Below are 15,438 nucleotides of genomic sequence, written 5' to 3'. Positions count from 1 at the left end.
AGGAAGTTTTACTTCATGTCTACCCTCAATTACCATCAGAATAGCTGAAGGTCATTATTTCTTGTCTCAGTCATCTCAGGCAAGGAAAGCAGATTATCCCTTTGTCCTAGCTGTTTTGCATGTTTTAAGTCCATTTTTCTTTGACCTGCTCTCCTTGAAATTAGTGGAGCATCATCAACTTTTTATTGCTGAAGAATGATACTGAAGGGAAGAGAGGAAAATAAAACTGTTAGGTAAACAGCCTGAACAGAGGTAACAGTTGTTGTCTAGTTCACTGGCATTACAGAGTCCTTGCCTCTTGAAGGGACTTCATAACATAAAAGAAGAGTATCGGGATACTGCAGAGAAATTCTATAGAAAATCAAATCTTCATAGTGGAGTCGCCTCATCTTGTACTTGTCAATGCACCATGATATTTGTCTCTTTGGAGTAATGAAAGAGCTTGGAAAACTCGGCACAATATTGCTGTATGCTGTGACAGGGACACACCGGAGCCATCTGCAGCCGCAGGAGGCGTCAGCCGCATGGTGCAGGGCTGGAGGACCCGGTGCTGCTGCTCTTCGTGGGGGTAGACCTCCCCATTGGTCATAAGCTGAGGTTTTTCCCTACAGAAAAATGGAAACAGAAGGATCCAGAGCTGGTGTCTGGTTTGGCATACTTCTCTGGTTGTATAGTAAATCACCTGGCATATGGAGAGAGCTGTCTGCAAGGAGCACCAAGAGAGAAGAGTAAACCAGCTGAGAACTCCCCTGGTTCCTGCGATTGCTTCGCTGGGTTTAGGTGTAACCTGTTGTTCTGCCCTTTAATGTCAGTGATGTGTCGTTCACACCATAAATCACTCGAACCATGAGAGTCAGGTTATATAGCCCGTGCGAACCAAGCAGCACTTGTGCCTTTTGAAGTCTTCCGTCCTCTGACGAAATGACTGACAAATGGAAGATGACCATGCCACCGGCTGTCGTTGCTGGTGCTGGACCACCACAGGTTAAGCCTTTGCAGGAACTGTTCTTTAAAAAATGTTTTGAAGCCTCTCCAAAGCCATGTGTAAACACACACAAAAAATGGAAACCAGGCCTGTTAATTAATCCTCTAACAAAAGTGATTAAGCTCTTCACTCAGTCCTTTGAATGAGTGCAGAAATCCCCCTCTACTTAATCTGCACAATTTTAAACAAACGCTGATAAGCAAACTTGATCCAGGAAATCACAGGAAAGTTATTCTCATTATAAAATGTCTTGAACCTTGGTGCGTTCCTAAGCAAATAACTAAGAGTTAGTTTTGCCTCCTTCAGGGTGATTACTTGAGTAAGTGAGAACATGCAGAATTTTAGCCTTTTTTCATTTCCAGGAGCTGTGTCTGGGAATGGAATTTAATGGTTTCTGAAGATGAAGAAATATTTCTTGACCTTTATGTATTTGCTCTTTCGTGCAGGCTGCTTTGCAGCCTGGAAAGGTCAATTTAAATCAGACCACCATGAAGTGGCTGGTAACTGATCAGAATATCTTCTCTGATATTACCACTGAAGGAATCTTCACAGTTAACAATACGATGGCCACTTAAAAAGGATGACTATTTAGATCAGTGGCAGCAGAAATCATTGTGCAAGCTGTCCATGGTCGCTCCTTTCCTTATTCCCAAGTGGAGCAGGTTTTCTTCAGGTGTTGGTCTGTCCCTGGATGAATATTTTTTTACTGGGCTAGGATTATTCATTAGCAGTGCCAGACAGGTTTATAGGGGAGGAATGCTACTTCCCAAGAATATTTATTCTCAATAGAATTTCACAAGAAAATCCTCAGGCTGGGCTGACCTGAGCTGTGTTGCACGCTGAGTTCTCCTGAAACCCTGTAGTTGGAAAGAGCCTGTCTCAAATTATATATATTTCCACCTAGGTTGTCATCAAAAGAGAGTCCCTAAGGATTACTTTTCTCATACTTGTCCCTTCCTGTTCTGACCACAGTAAATGCTCTCTACTTACACCAGACAGGGCAGTCAGAACTGGAGGTAAATGAAAGTTTCAAGCTGGCAATATAGTATTGGCAATAATTTACAGGATGGTTTTTACAGTTGTTTTGCTTTAGCACCATTTTCTGGATATAAAGCCATTGTGACAGCAATAGAACTTGATTTGATTTTTTTCTCTGTAAATGAAAGTCCTTGTGACCAAGTCCTTTTTTTTTTTTTTTTTTTTTTTTTTTCCCACTGCAAACTCTTTACATTATCCTGTCATTGGCCATGACAATCCAGTGATTGCAGATAGGTGCATGAGTAACTACACAGGTCTTGTGGACGCTTTTCATTCCCGTTGTGGCAAGTTACACGTGTAGAAACAATGTGACACTGTGTCTGGATGTGGAGGAGCATCAAATTTAGCATTTTCTAATTTGGCCTGCTTTTCTCAACATGTGCATTAGGATTTGAGTAATTTGCCCACCCCCAAAAGAATAGAACTTCTGCTGAGGGCTTGCTCCCGGTGCAGCCTGGAGTTACGCTGCTAATTTCTGTTCTTGCTCTTCGTTGGGACTGAACGCTCGCAGCAGTTCTGCTCTGCCCTCCCTCCTCACCCTCTGCAGGGACCAGTTCCAGGGCAAGGATATGCAATGGCTGAGTAAAACAAGCATTTTCTTATGAGTTTCAGCAAATAATGGTGCTGGTTAAACCAGGTTACGTGCAAAACGGAAAAAAGGAGAATTTTCTTATCACGTTGTGTGTGTGTACGTGTAAAGTGAGTGAGTGAACTTTGCATTGTGGCTGACAAAACAGTTGAGTGTAAATGCAGGCTAAATAATAAAGGAATTAGTTTAGCCGTATACACAAAAACAAAGGTCTGCTTTATTTTAGCTGTATAACTGACACTGAATTGATAACAGGATTTTTTGTACTCTGCAGTGCCGCTTCTGTCATTGTGGGGGTTGTGCATGAGAAGCGGTTGCATTCGATGCCACTAAGATGCCTATCAACCCCAAACTAACTGAGAAGTCGTGTTCTCCTACCATCGCTCTGTTCCTGCCTTTACTGTGTTTCTGTGTGCAGTTTATATTCTGTCTCATTTTCGTACAAAAATCAGACTTGAAAACTCAGTGATGCAAACTGTGCGAATGAAATAACCTTGAAATAAGGTTTATAAGGAAGAACTCACAGCCTCCCTTGTTGCTATGGTTACTTGCAGCCGGTCCCCGAGTCAGAACGGCTCCATCATCAGCAACGGGTCGGGAAAGCCCAGCTCCGGCCGGAGCTCCCTCCAGAAAGTAATGGCACCGCAAAAAGTGACAAAAGACGAAGGAAGGAAAAGAACCGGTGAGAAGTGTTTCTTGATGAAAGCCGCTTGCGGTCACCCCTGTAGCTGTACCCACGCAGGCACTAGCTATGTTGAAACCATCTTCCTATACCTTCAGCAGTACTTAGGCATTTTCTGTTCGTAGCTGGTTGGTTTTTTGGGGTTTTGGGTTTTTTTTTTCCCCTTTACTGCTATAGCTGTTTCTTAACCCCACATGAAGCAGTATGGTGTTTACTCTTCGTGTGGGCCTTTGCAAGTTTTCTTTCTTTTTTTTTTTCTTTTTTCTTTTTTTCTTTAAATACCAGTAAACTAATGAAGCCATGATGCTGCTTAGTAGGTGGACAGGGTTTACGGCTTTTTTTTTCTGTGTAGAGTCTGAAGATACTTATTTCCATTACTGCTGTTGCTAAGCTGGCCCAGATCTGATGAAGATGAATTAATTAGGTAAAAATTAATTTGAGAAAGTGTGAGACGCCCAGAGCTTTAACTTTCTATCTTTTATCATCCTTGTCATACCTTTTTGTTATTAACACTTACTGGCAGCTTTTCCTGATGCACCTAGGATGTTATGCTGGATGTTTTTTACAAGCCCTTGGTTGATGGTGGCGACCTTGAGACTTGAGATGTATCAGGATCATCTGATGAGAGTAGAATTCAATCCCCTTTCTTCCTTGCTTTTCTTTTGTCTGTCTCTCTGCTTATTTCTCCTGAGTTACAGCTTTGCTTCCGTAGCTATATTTTCCATATGAATAGAAAACACTGTGGCTGAACCAATTGATCACTTTGCTCTAAAGGGAGGGAATTAAACTGGATGTGGTCTCATCAGATTCCGTCATGAACACAAGTCTGTAATTCTTCTTTGTCAAAAATGGAAGTGTGGGTGGAAGGACTCAGATAAAGAGAAAATCTTAGTGTAGATCTCTTCTCCTTTCTCCAGTAAATCGCCTTAGTAACCTCTATGGAGCGCTCTGATGGCAACCCTGGCATCACATCATATCATCTCTTGATGATCATTATGCCTAATACTAAAGTGTCACACAAAGGCCTTGCTGCTTTAGCAGGAATACAGTGTGATACAGAGACAGATACAAAGCACCAGAGATGGCCTCTGTTACGTACAGCAAAATCATACCGCGTTTTTTAAGTGTCCTCTGTTCTTTCCATTCATGTACCATAGAGCATTGCATCTTGTGGGGACCATATAATTGATATAACTGTAGTACTCTGTTTTTAAATCAGCTTCACTGAGATTTATGCGCATTTGCAAATTCACACAGAGAAGTGAAGTTGTTAATTTTCTTTTGTTATGTGTTTGTCACCAGTACTGCTTTCTTCTGACAGACCTGTCACTTTACTGATTACTCCAGACCTGTAATAGTAAGTATTCTGACTGGTCTTTCTCAAAGAGGTCTTTTTTACAGACAGCATAACAATATTTCATGGTTCCAAGCTTCAAGGGTTGTAATTATTTTTTCACTGTTTCAAATGTAGCTCATTTTACGAGACAACAACGTTCATGGTTTCCAGAGTTAAAAGCTGTAATTTATGCTGGTTTTTTTCATCCCTACCCAGGAAAGCCAATATTCAAAAACAGTGTCAGGTGGCGTTTACACATGTAGGCAAAATAATTTAGTGAAGGTATTTTTTTTGTTTTGTTAGGTTTTAAATCTTCAGAGAAAATTGGTAAGAACTCCCAGTTTCTTTGTTACAGAATTGACTAACACCTAACATCCTTTCTTCTGATCTGGACTGTAGTGTGTTTCTAGAATGTACACATGCTGCTTCAAGAAATCTTTCAATGTAGTATGAGGGAATACTGACCCTTTATTTTAAATCTTAATTTCATTATAATTTTAGCTTCAACTTTATTTCATAACTAAGCACTTTTCAAATTATGCTGGAAAACCAATAACTGCTTTATTTACATGTTTATTTTACCTTCTGTCTTCTGAAAAAAAGCCTGAATAATGATGTAACTTAATATGGTCAAGGTGCTCCTTGTCTGAAGCAGCTAAGTGATTTCTAGTTCTAGCGCCATAGGGAAAACATCTCCAGTGTATACTCCATTCATACTATGTATTCTTGTCATTTGTTCCTACTGCATGCTGGCACCAAGACTTTGAGCTCCTGTGGCAGAAAGGAAGAGCAGTATTTGCCATTTTAAAAAGTAGTAGTACTGCATATATACAAAATATGAAAGAGATAGGCTGTTTCTGTCTGACTGTTCTGGCTTTGAAGGAACCTGTGCGTGAAACACCTTATCTGCAGAGCCCTCCTGGTAGAAACTTCAGCCACTTCTAGAGGAACTTCCTTCACTTGACTGCCATGGCCCTACAAAGGGTTGCCTGGTAGTTTCCAGGCATAGATATGAAGGGGAAAAAATGCATTGTTCCCTGGTAGAGATGGGGACTTTTTAGCTGTAGGCATATCTTTTAAGATATGTTTAGGAGAGTTTCTTCATACAACCCTTTCAGAACAGCTTCTGAGAAGGAAGGAAGATGTGGACATGGGAGACGAAATGGCCTCCCCCTTACCAGAATTACAGAGCTGGCCCCACATTTATTCTTAAATGCATGTGCAGATGTGGTTTTGACTTTTGAGTTGCATGCTTCCAAATGCCCGATGAAATTAAAAAACAAAAATCAAGGCACCCGTTACTTTTTGTCACAGAGCTTATGCTTTGTTCCCCAGTGCTATGATTACAAACACTGTTGTCATCTCTGATATTTTGTTCTTTTTGCAGGGTTTTCTCTTTATCCAGCGTGATTAGCATCAGTAGAATGTGTTGGCTGTTTTTCCTTCCAGTTTAAGAAAGAAGCTGCTTTTCTCCTAGTTTGTCTGAACCTGCTCCAGCTCTCTAGCCTGGTTGTAGGCTGACGCCTTTAATGCGCATGTCAGCAAAAGCAGCAGCATATTTTCTTCTCTGAAAAGCAGCATCTTTAAAATTGGAATGAATCCCTTGATGGTCACATGTTTGATTTGGGGACTCCAAGTTAGAATGGCTCATTAGTTGCCATAGTTACAGACCAATTTTAGATTCTATTTCTTGCTGACATTTAGTTACATGGAAAAATGACAGCACTGGATGTTACCTCAGTACATAAACTCTATATGGCTTGTATCAAAATTGACTGCAAATGGAGTGTGTCAGGGCTGAGAGTGAACAATGTGAAACCAGCATAGACTGACAGGCTTGGCCTAAGGACCTGATGTTTTGGAGGATCTGGAGAACTCTTTGGCCAAGCCTTATTTCTACAGAAAACATGAATAAAATATCTATTTGTATTACAATAGTGATAAACTTTGGTAAGATAATTGCATTTTTTTCCTTTTGTTTTTCTTGGAAAACACTTATTAGTATTTTAATAGGAAGTTTCCTTTCTAAAAGTTGATGAGTTGTGCTTTCATTTACTTTGGGCTCTTAAAAAAAAAAAAAAATTAAATCCTTTTTTTTTAAGTGCCCAACTGCATATATTAGAGGATTGTGAGATGAATGAATCAGTCAACAGAGGTACGGGCAATTTCCGAGACAGGTTTGTAAGAGAGCGTGGAAGAGAACAACAGGATATTAGCACTTTCACCTATCATTTTATCAGGCCAAACATCATTCAGGGAGAAGCAAATGGCTGAACCCACACGTACTTGAAGAACTATAGCAGCCTACAGTAAAACCTTTTCTTTCACCAGCTCCTCACAAAATGAAGCCAGTGAAAGTTATATAGGTTGTTTTTCCAACTTTTAAGTGCTTGATCTTGCAACCTTCCCATTGCCTTCTTTCGGAGGGCATGATTGCTTGTTTGCTTTGCGAAAAACAAAAGCTTTAGTTTGCTAGCAGTTCTTAATGAAACCTGTGACTCCATACCTTTTGGGCTGAGAACTTGTATAGTTGAGCCCAGTTTTGTACTTGAACCTCATCCTCACAAAAGGACACACATCACAGGTGGAGATGCACAAGCAGCATTCCCAAAGAGTCAAACTTCCTTGTGTAAGAAACTTTCCTTTCCTCCTCCTAGGAATCCCAGCTGGAACACTTCTTCTCATCGTCCAAGTATTTGGACATTGTCTTTAAAAATAGATGTAACTTTTCAGAAGCCATTCAGTCAAGGGCCTCACTCCTTTCTAAAATATCAGGCTCTAAGACTATAATTTTCTCTGTGCAGGCAGAAGCTGTCACATAAATTTTTAATTCTCTTTTCCTTTGTTATTCGTAGGGATATCTGAAAATCAGGTGTCTGCGGGAACAAAGTACTGGGGAGGAAAACTTAGCTGTATTATTGGCTTAGCTAAAATCAAAGGGATTTTTGGATGTAATTCAGCTAAGCTATGATACACTGCCTCCTTTATTCTACAGAAGTGTGGGCCACCAGTTTTCACACTGTCTGATGTGGCTCAGCGTCAGAGCCAGCTTTTCTGAATTTCTGAGCAGTTGTCTGTAGTGACTTAAATTAAAATGAAATATGGCAACAGCAATTGAATCCAGTAGCAGCGATGTAGCAGTCTGCTTTGACACAGAGTTAGCTGGAGGATCTGGTGTATCCCAGCAAACATCCAGCACCCTTCATCTGCCTTTTCTGTGCTGGGCGGGGTGAAACACAAGTTACAGTGGAAAGGGCTTTATCTTGTCAAATTTTGGTCCTTTAAAACTGGCTTCCTAACCTAACCTAACCAGGTAGGCTCTCCAGTGACTCCAGAGGGCCATAGCTAATTGGAAGAGATCTCTCTGCTCTGGAGGTACTTGCCTTTCTCTTTCCAGTAAGGAAGGAGCCCAGACCAACTGCATTGGAGCATCTGGGCAGATTTGAAGTGAGATGATTCCCTTTCATGATGCCTGTGTCTCTGAAAGGCTGAGAAGTCAGAGTGCTAGAAATAATTTATGGTGCAGAGAGAGGAGTCTATTCTTTTCATCATTCATTCCCTCATCCTGAAGCATTAGCTTCATTTGCCCCACAAAGGGTGTTAGTGGGGATCTTGACCTAACTCTTCACCTCTTCACAGTAAACTCCTAGGCTTTTCTGGACTAATTTCTTGACAGTTAACCATGGGGGGGGGGGAAGAATGAACAAAATCCACATGTTCGGCTGAAATGTCTTATATTGGTACTAGTTACTATTCTCCTTGAGCCTCCCAGAAGCTTTACATGTTGATTCTTTTTTTTTCCTCCAAAGATTTCAGCTTGTGTGACATAGCCTGATATTTCCCCATACTGTTTCCATTTCTACCACTTCTTTTTCTTGTGTGTGTTTTTTTTAAATATAGAGAGCATTGTGACCCTGCTAGCATCCTGCTGGTGACAGTGAACCCTTTGTTTCTTCAGATGTAGCCAATAGCATTTCCCACCGCTTTCCCCTCTTGGTTTTGGTTTGCAAGAGGCAGCCAAGTGTTGTAACCTATTCTGTCAACTTCTGAGCCATGTTTCTGAGCCTCTTCACACTCCTACAAAAGCAAAAGGTGCCAGTGCTCCACCGCCTCTTTCCCCAGCGAGGGAGTGGGAGAAAACCAGCACCTCCAAGCTGCCCATCCTGCGTGAGTGGGGCCACCCAGGTGCTGTATTCACAGGCGTGGTAGAACTTGCATAGAGTAAGGGGAAAATACTTTGTTTGGCCTTTTTTAGGTCAGCATGGCTAACCCAGCTTGCTTTTTTTTTTTTTAAGCCAGTCTTTTTGATTGCTTTTCTCATGGCAAGAAAATACCTTATCCTACGTTGCTGAGGTGCCTGTTGCAGCAGACCTCTGAAGGAACTGGGATCTGCAGGTGGTTGTGCAATTAAGTATTTCTTGATTCACGTCTGCCTTCCCCTCCGGATGAGCTTTACTCAGACTCAATTAGTGGCAGACAGCAGTTCTCATCCAAGCAACGGTGCAAAGACTGTGTAGATGTTCGTGCCATCAGATCCAGTGGCAGTCTGGGTGTTGTGATCTTTCACTAACATGCCAGCATTGAAGAAGACAAATGTACGGGTTTATTGTGCAAACAGAAAACTATTTCTGCAAAGCTTTTTTAAACTCACAGAGCACTACTTTCTTAAAGATGTGGCTTCCGTTGTAGGTTCTCATGCCTTCCCTATCTCGTTGGTATAGTCATCATCCTTGTCAGTTAAATATTTTTTTTTAATTATTGAACATGTCTAGGATGGTATTACAGAAGTGCCAGCCAAGAAAAGGGGCTGATGGATTGATTCTCTACAAACGTTATGAAATACACGGTCTCTTTTTGAAAGACTTTGATATTTAAATAGATGAGGCAGATGTGGTTTGAGGAGAAGACATAACCACAGAGAGATATTCTTGCTTCTGCTTATAAGGACAAGAAACCTTTGTAGAAAGTGAACGAAACAAGCAGCTAATAGAATAGACACCCCATGTATATAGTTTCATAAAAACCCCTGCAAATACCAGTTTAGAGGTCTCAAATGACCTGCTCAGGTAACTCTTATTTCAGGATCCCAGGCAAAGCCAGGACTGCAACACCTCAGATACGTGGCCTGATACTTAGCAGATTTTGCCTATGAGAAAATAATATCCAGGAGGAATCATGAGCTGCTTCCATTAGTCTGTAAGCCATCTGCTTCTCTGAAAATATAATATTTGTGCTGTTCCTGAAAAGCTTGGAATTGCACTGTCTCACAGTTGGGTGTATTTTGGGAAGGGTGTGTGTATGTTTACATAAGTATGTTTTCTGTTACACTGCAGTATCTTATAGAGAGGCATTTCAGTCCTGAATAGGTTCAGATACTGATGTTAGGAAACTTGTATTTTAGTTATAGGCTTATAAAGTCCTTCAGAAGCATATGGGTTTTTATTGCTAAGAGCTCTTGTTCATATCTTCCTGGAGACAGCCAGCTGACAAATAGAATGATTTAGATGATGTCGAAAATTTCTAATTTTTTTTCTATATAGAGAGAGTTTCTCTAAAATGAAAATTATTTCCCCATTATTAATTTACATTCAGGAGTCAGGATTTCTGTTTGAAATACTGATAGGCAGGCACTTTCCTAAGGAGATAGTCTTTTAGATCTGCGGCATAGTTTGCTCTTTGTCAAACTATAGGTTTAAACTATAGGTATGTTTGCATTCCCTTCATAAAAAATAAGTCTTTGAAAATTTTTAATGCTTCATTGAATGACCTGAGAAAAGGCAGAGCATGTCTGCCTCCTTGCGAGTGTGTCCTAGGTTTTGGCTTTATGTGTTTTTCTCCATTGATGTCGTTCTTTTTTCTGAGGACTTCCAAAATCAGTCAAATGGTTGCTTCTGTGCAGGACAGCACATATCTTTGTTTCAAGTATTTTGCTGTAAGGTTACCTGATTCACAGGTAACTTAAACTTCCTTACTCTTTTTTTACAGGGTAGTATTTCAGTCCTCCTTTTCTCCCTTCCAATGTATTTCGATTTGGGAGAGGGTAGGAAAGACAAGGTGGAGGGAAAGAGAGAGGGAGAAGAAATCTTGTGCGGCCTTCGTATTGAAATCTTAGGCTGACAAAGTATAACTTTTTTTTTTTCTTTTTTTAAAATATAAATTAGTAACTAGATAAAACCAGAATATTCTACCTGGCTAATTGTATCTTAACGGTTCCAAGCTAGAGTTCCACAGCCCTGTTGCACTGGCTGGGGGACTGGTGGCACGAGTGGGTAGCCCCACCTGCTGGCATCGCCGGCTGGAAATGGTACAGAACTGCACCAAAACTGGAGGTTAGCATCCCTGAAGCAGCTTTCATCTAGCAAATCTGGTATGCTAATAGCTGTAGTGATGTGGAGATAAAGCTTCAGCGATGGTCCTGCTCTTCAAAAACCCAGTGCCATGCTGATCTTCACTGCAATTGGCACTCAACCTTAATAAATGATTGCTTTGGATATAGCTTCATGTACTTCAGTCACAGGAAGATTAGGAGGAGTAATTCAATCTCAGTGGATCATGTGGCATGAGATATCTAGCACGTTTCAGAGATAGGAAATTACTGTTAAGTAGGTGATTAAGTCAGTTTTTTGACCTTATCTGCCACCGAACTTCTAAGTCGCGCTATATGTGCACGCAGACAGTGCAAACGAGTAGAACAATGAATCCATAATAACGTTGGTATGCATCTGTTTAAAAACAGCAATTAAAAGCATCGCTTTAAGTCTGTGTTGCTAATTATAATAAGCAAGTGTGCTTATTCTGAGTGACTGTAAAGAATATCTGGGCAGTTTTCTGAAGTTTCCCGTGCCCGTCAGTTACTCGCCCAGCTGAGGCGTTTGGATGGGTGCACTGGCCCGGGGAAGGGATACACAGCAGAAACAAACACTCCAGGACTCCCAATTTTCTCTGGTTTGTTTTTTTAAAGTTTAGAGGTTGCCGTGGTTCAATTGTGTTACAAATGCTTGCTGTAAACTTTCTCAGAAAGAGATGGATAGGAGCAAATAATACAATTCCGACAATACTTGCTTATGGTTCACTGCCAGGACAAACTATAGCAGCATGCCAGTAACTGCAGATCACAGACTCTTTATCACTCAGCAGTGAAAAAAAGGGCAAGGGAAAAAAACTGCTTTTATATTATAAATGCCAATTAATGAACAAATGCTAAGCTAAGGTGGAATAGACTTCCAATTTTTAGTCCCATTTGGCTATTAATTCCATGCCAATAGCGCTGCAGGAGATGTGCTCACCAATGAGAGGGCTGATACTGAGGTTCCTCTTTGGTGTTAGCGTACCACATCAGAAGCAGCTGTCGTCTGTGATTCCTGATTCTCTTTACCCTCAGTTTTTCTTTTGTTTAATGAGTCTTTGAACCAGAGGAATTCTGTTTAATTAAGCAACTCTTGGTTTCTGATCCTGAAATGAGGTCTGAGGAGACAACCCACGCATCTGTAGCTAGTCGTGCTCTCTGCGGGTGCCTGGAGATCACTGCTGAGGTCTCAGCAAGCGCCGTCCTTCTGAAACACTGGGGTGGAAATGCAGCCGCACTTCTTGGTGCTTTCCACTTGAAGCAGGGTACACAGAGCATGTTTGGAAAGAATCATGTTTTGCAAGTTGATGCTTAGCCAGGGGTTTTGGGCATGCCTGGCTCAGGCAAATGCTGAGACAGGCAGCAAAGGAGAAGGGATTCTACAGCTTCTTGGTACTTGGACCACATATGAAATACTATCCAGGCTCACCTAAGCTGTAATCATCGTGAGAGACCATCTTTTTCAGTGAAAAATACAATTCAGACAACCTTTTTCTCTCTTGGAGATAGTCATGTCATAACGGAGGTACCTTCTTCAGGTAGTGTGGAAGTTTTGGTGGTGAATTACAGACAAGACCCATCTGCCAGAACTGCATCTGGTGACTTACATGAGAACTGAAATGATTCAAAATGCCCCCAGGGGAGAACATCTATGCTTCACTTTTATACTCACTGTAATGTAAATGCCTTCCTGTTGAAGTGCGGTCTGTGACAGGCAAGTATCTCTTCGTTCATCTGGTTTTGCTGGTGTGGTGTCCTGGCGGCATGGTCGTCAGTGGGAGTCCGGCAGTTAATTTCAGTGAGCCAGGCTTGTGATCCGCTCGCTCCGGTGAGCATACAATTTCAGAGTGTTTGAACAACCCCAGGAGGGATGGGGGGGATTTCAGACCCGCTAAAGACTCTATCGTATTTGGACAGTTCTGTGGAGCTGGACAGACAATATTTAATGATAAAGTGATTTAACCCACATATTTCTAAAAAGCTCAAGTAATGTCAACTCCAGACCACACTGAGTACAGACAGAAAGATAATGAGCTTACTCAGTGGGTTCATATTTTATGTTACCACTGTCAAATATTTTCTTACCAAAATCATTTGCTGTCTAAACTGCTGAGTTTATACAAGTCCATTGTAATTTGTGCAGTGATAAATATTAAACCAGAGTGTATTTTCAGAGGAAATAAATTTAGAGCAGGCCTCTTTGTTCTTTAGCAGAGGATCTCTGCTCCTGTCAGTTAGGAGATGGAGCAAGCATTCTTCCTTCTAATAGCATAATTATTCAAAAATGTTTGCAAGGATCTCTTTGTAGAATTTGTGCTCGTGCTTTAGAGTCATTCTTTTATTCCAAAATGAGGATAAAAGGTTTAAGATTGAACAGCTTGACAAGGTGATGTAGGTTTACAAACAAAATTTGGAGGAGAAAGGGCCCGATTGTATGTGAAAGTTATCCATTTAAATAGAAACCTAAAACTAAAGATGCTTCACCACGCCATTTAATTTTAAAGATTTTCAGAACCCTTCTCCTCTCTTTTAAGAAATTTGAATGGTTAACTTTACAGCCACCTGAGGTACTGCTTTGCAAAGCAAAAAAACCCCATAAACTTGGACACCATCAGTTTCTTAAGAATGTTTTAACACACAACAGTAATGCTTTCATTTTAACAGGTGGCATTTTTAGCATTAATAACTTTTGCTAAAATCAGTGGGTTTATTTTTCAAATTTTGAGAATGCCCATGCTCTTGCAGTATCAGACACCAAAAAAGCTGCAGTCTTGGGTTAGATCAGGTGCAACTACTGATGCCTTGGCATGGGGAGACGTGTGTGTGCGCGCACGCATATAATGTCTTTTCCATGTGAAACCTAGGAAAACATGTACTTTGACTTTCATTGTCATTTTTATACAATTTTCTGTGTCATTCTTTTTCTCCTTTTTTTCCATCTTATTAGTGCAGATTGGAAAACAACCTGCTTTGGGGGAGTGCCAGATAATCCTTTGAATGCATAATGTTATCTGTAATCTAATGGGATTTTTTTCCAGTGTAAAGGTCTCCCAGGTCTGCTCCTCGAGTGTACTGAGCACATCATTAATCTAAAGCATGTGCTTGCTGAATTTCACCCTGAACATGCAGTAAAAATATCTGTGTCTTTATGCTGAATAAGTTTGATGTGCTTTAGTGCCTGTAAGTGATGAAGAAGAAGGAGGCATTCTCTTTGATAACATTGCCAAATCTGCCATTGACCCCTTCGACACCTCTTCTGGATCGGTACAGCTGATAGCTATCAAACCCGTGGCACTACCTGCTGTTCATGCTGCATCAGATAGGAGCCAGGAATCTGCCATCATTAATGGAGAGGTAAGGACTCTCTGATAATGTCTCCAGCTGTTTCCTTGGCTACATCGACAGGTGGAACAATCTTAAGCCTGTTAGAGTTGAGGACTGGTGGGAGCTTTTCACCCTGATGCTATATAAAGTCCCATTAGCATTGTGGGCTCAGAAGTCTGAGAATTTAAGATCTGTTCTTTGACAATGCACCTATGAATGCATGCGACCTTGAAAGAGGCAATTTTCTATATTCCTACCTTCCCAATATCCTTCTCTCCTATCATATTTGTTTTAACAAAATGAGTAGTGAAGACAGAGAGCAGAATAAGATCTTTGTCTACATGAATTCTGCGGCTGAGCATGGAAATGTATATAGATCGTCTGGGTGCCAAGCTGCTCCTTATGTACTGAGCAATACATCTCATTCAGAGCAAGAAGGGATGCAACAGGTCTGCACTCCAGCCTGTGCACAGAGGGTGCAGTTATTTCCTGGGAGCAAAGTGGGGATGGCATAAGCATCTGATCCAGGTGCTGGCCAAAAATCACACTTCAGCTCCAATACTTGTATGATTATTCATGTTTTTATGTAGCTTTAATCAAGACTGGTCCATTTACAAAGGACTGAGGCTTTTATATAGTTGTTAAACATGATGGGGACAAGCCGGAGAGGTGTCTTGTTTGCAAACTCTCACTGCAACAGTCATGTAAAGATCAGCCAGAATCTCCCTGATGCTGTTTAAAAGCAACAGGGAGGGCTGCTGCCAGAGACCCAGTAGAAGACAGTGTCATCAGGCTTCCCAGGTGGGCCTGCATCAGAGCGGTCTGTCATGCTTCCTTTCGTACTTATGTTTTAAGCCCTCTTGCGTCTCCAAACTCAGAGAAAGGTTTATTTAGATTTCAGCATCTATTTTCTGTAAGTCAACAGGATGGCACTCCCGGTGCTCTGTGCTCTCTTGTACATACATTTCTTGAAATTTGTGAGAAGACTGTAGAATTTGACTCTGGAAGCACAAAGCCCGAGTAGATTGCTCATTTCCATGTAACTGACAATTTGAAGCAGGAGGGAAGTTTTCTCAACACTTAGGAGTGTCCATGGGATCTGACCTGTACCAGGTCCGACCAAACAGCCATTTATTTA

At 41.1% G+C, this 15,438-nt stretch overlaps 1 protein-coding gene across 4 annotated transcripts in view; it reads left to right on the top strand.

Moving 5' to 3' along the window:
- KIAA1549L (KIAA1549 like) overlaps nucleotides 1–15,438 on the top strand; it is a 139,399-nt gene that overhangs the window by 91,526 nt on the left and 32,435 nt on the right. For all 4 annotated transcript variants that reach the window (XM_052811419.1, XM_052811417.1, XM_052811418.1 and 1 more), the window contains exons 13-14: nucleotides 3,167–3,294; nucleotides 14,152–14,330. In XM_052811419.1, the coding sequence (XP_052667379.1) occupies nucleotides 3,167–3,294; nucleotides 14,152–14,330 (307 nt within the window). The remainder of the gene's footprint in view (nucleotides 1–3,166; nucleotides 3,295–14,151; nucleotides 14,331–15,438) is intronic.

The sequence above is a fragment of the Harpia harpyja genome, chromosome 16 (assembly GCF_026419915.1).
Source record: "Harpia harpyja isolate bHarHar1 chromosome 16, bHarHar1 primary haplotype, whole genome shotgun sequence".
In the NCBI taxonomy this organism is placed as follows: domain Eukaryota; kingdom Metazoa; phylum Chordata; class Aves; order Accipitriformes; family Accipitridae; genus Harpia; species Harpia harpyja.
Note: the sequence above shows the minus strand (reverse complement) of the source record. Positions and strands in the feature narration are given on the sequence as shown.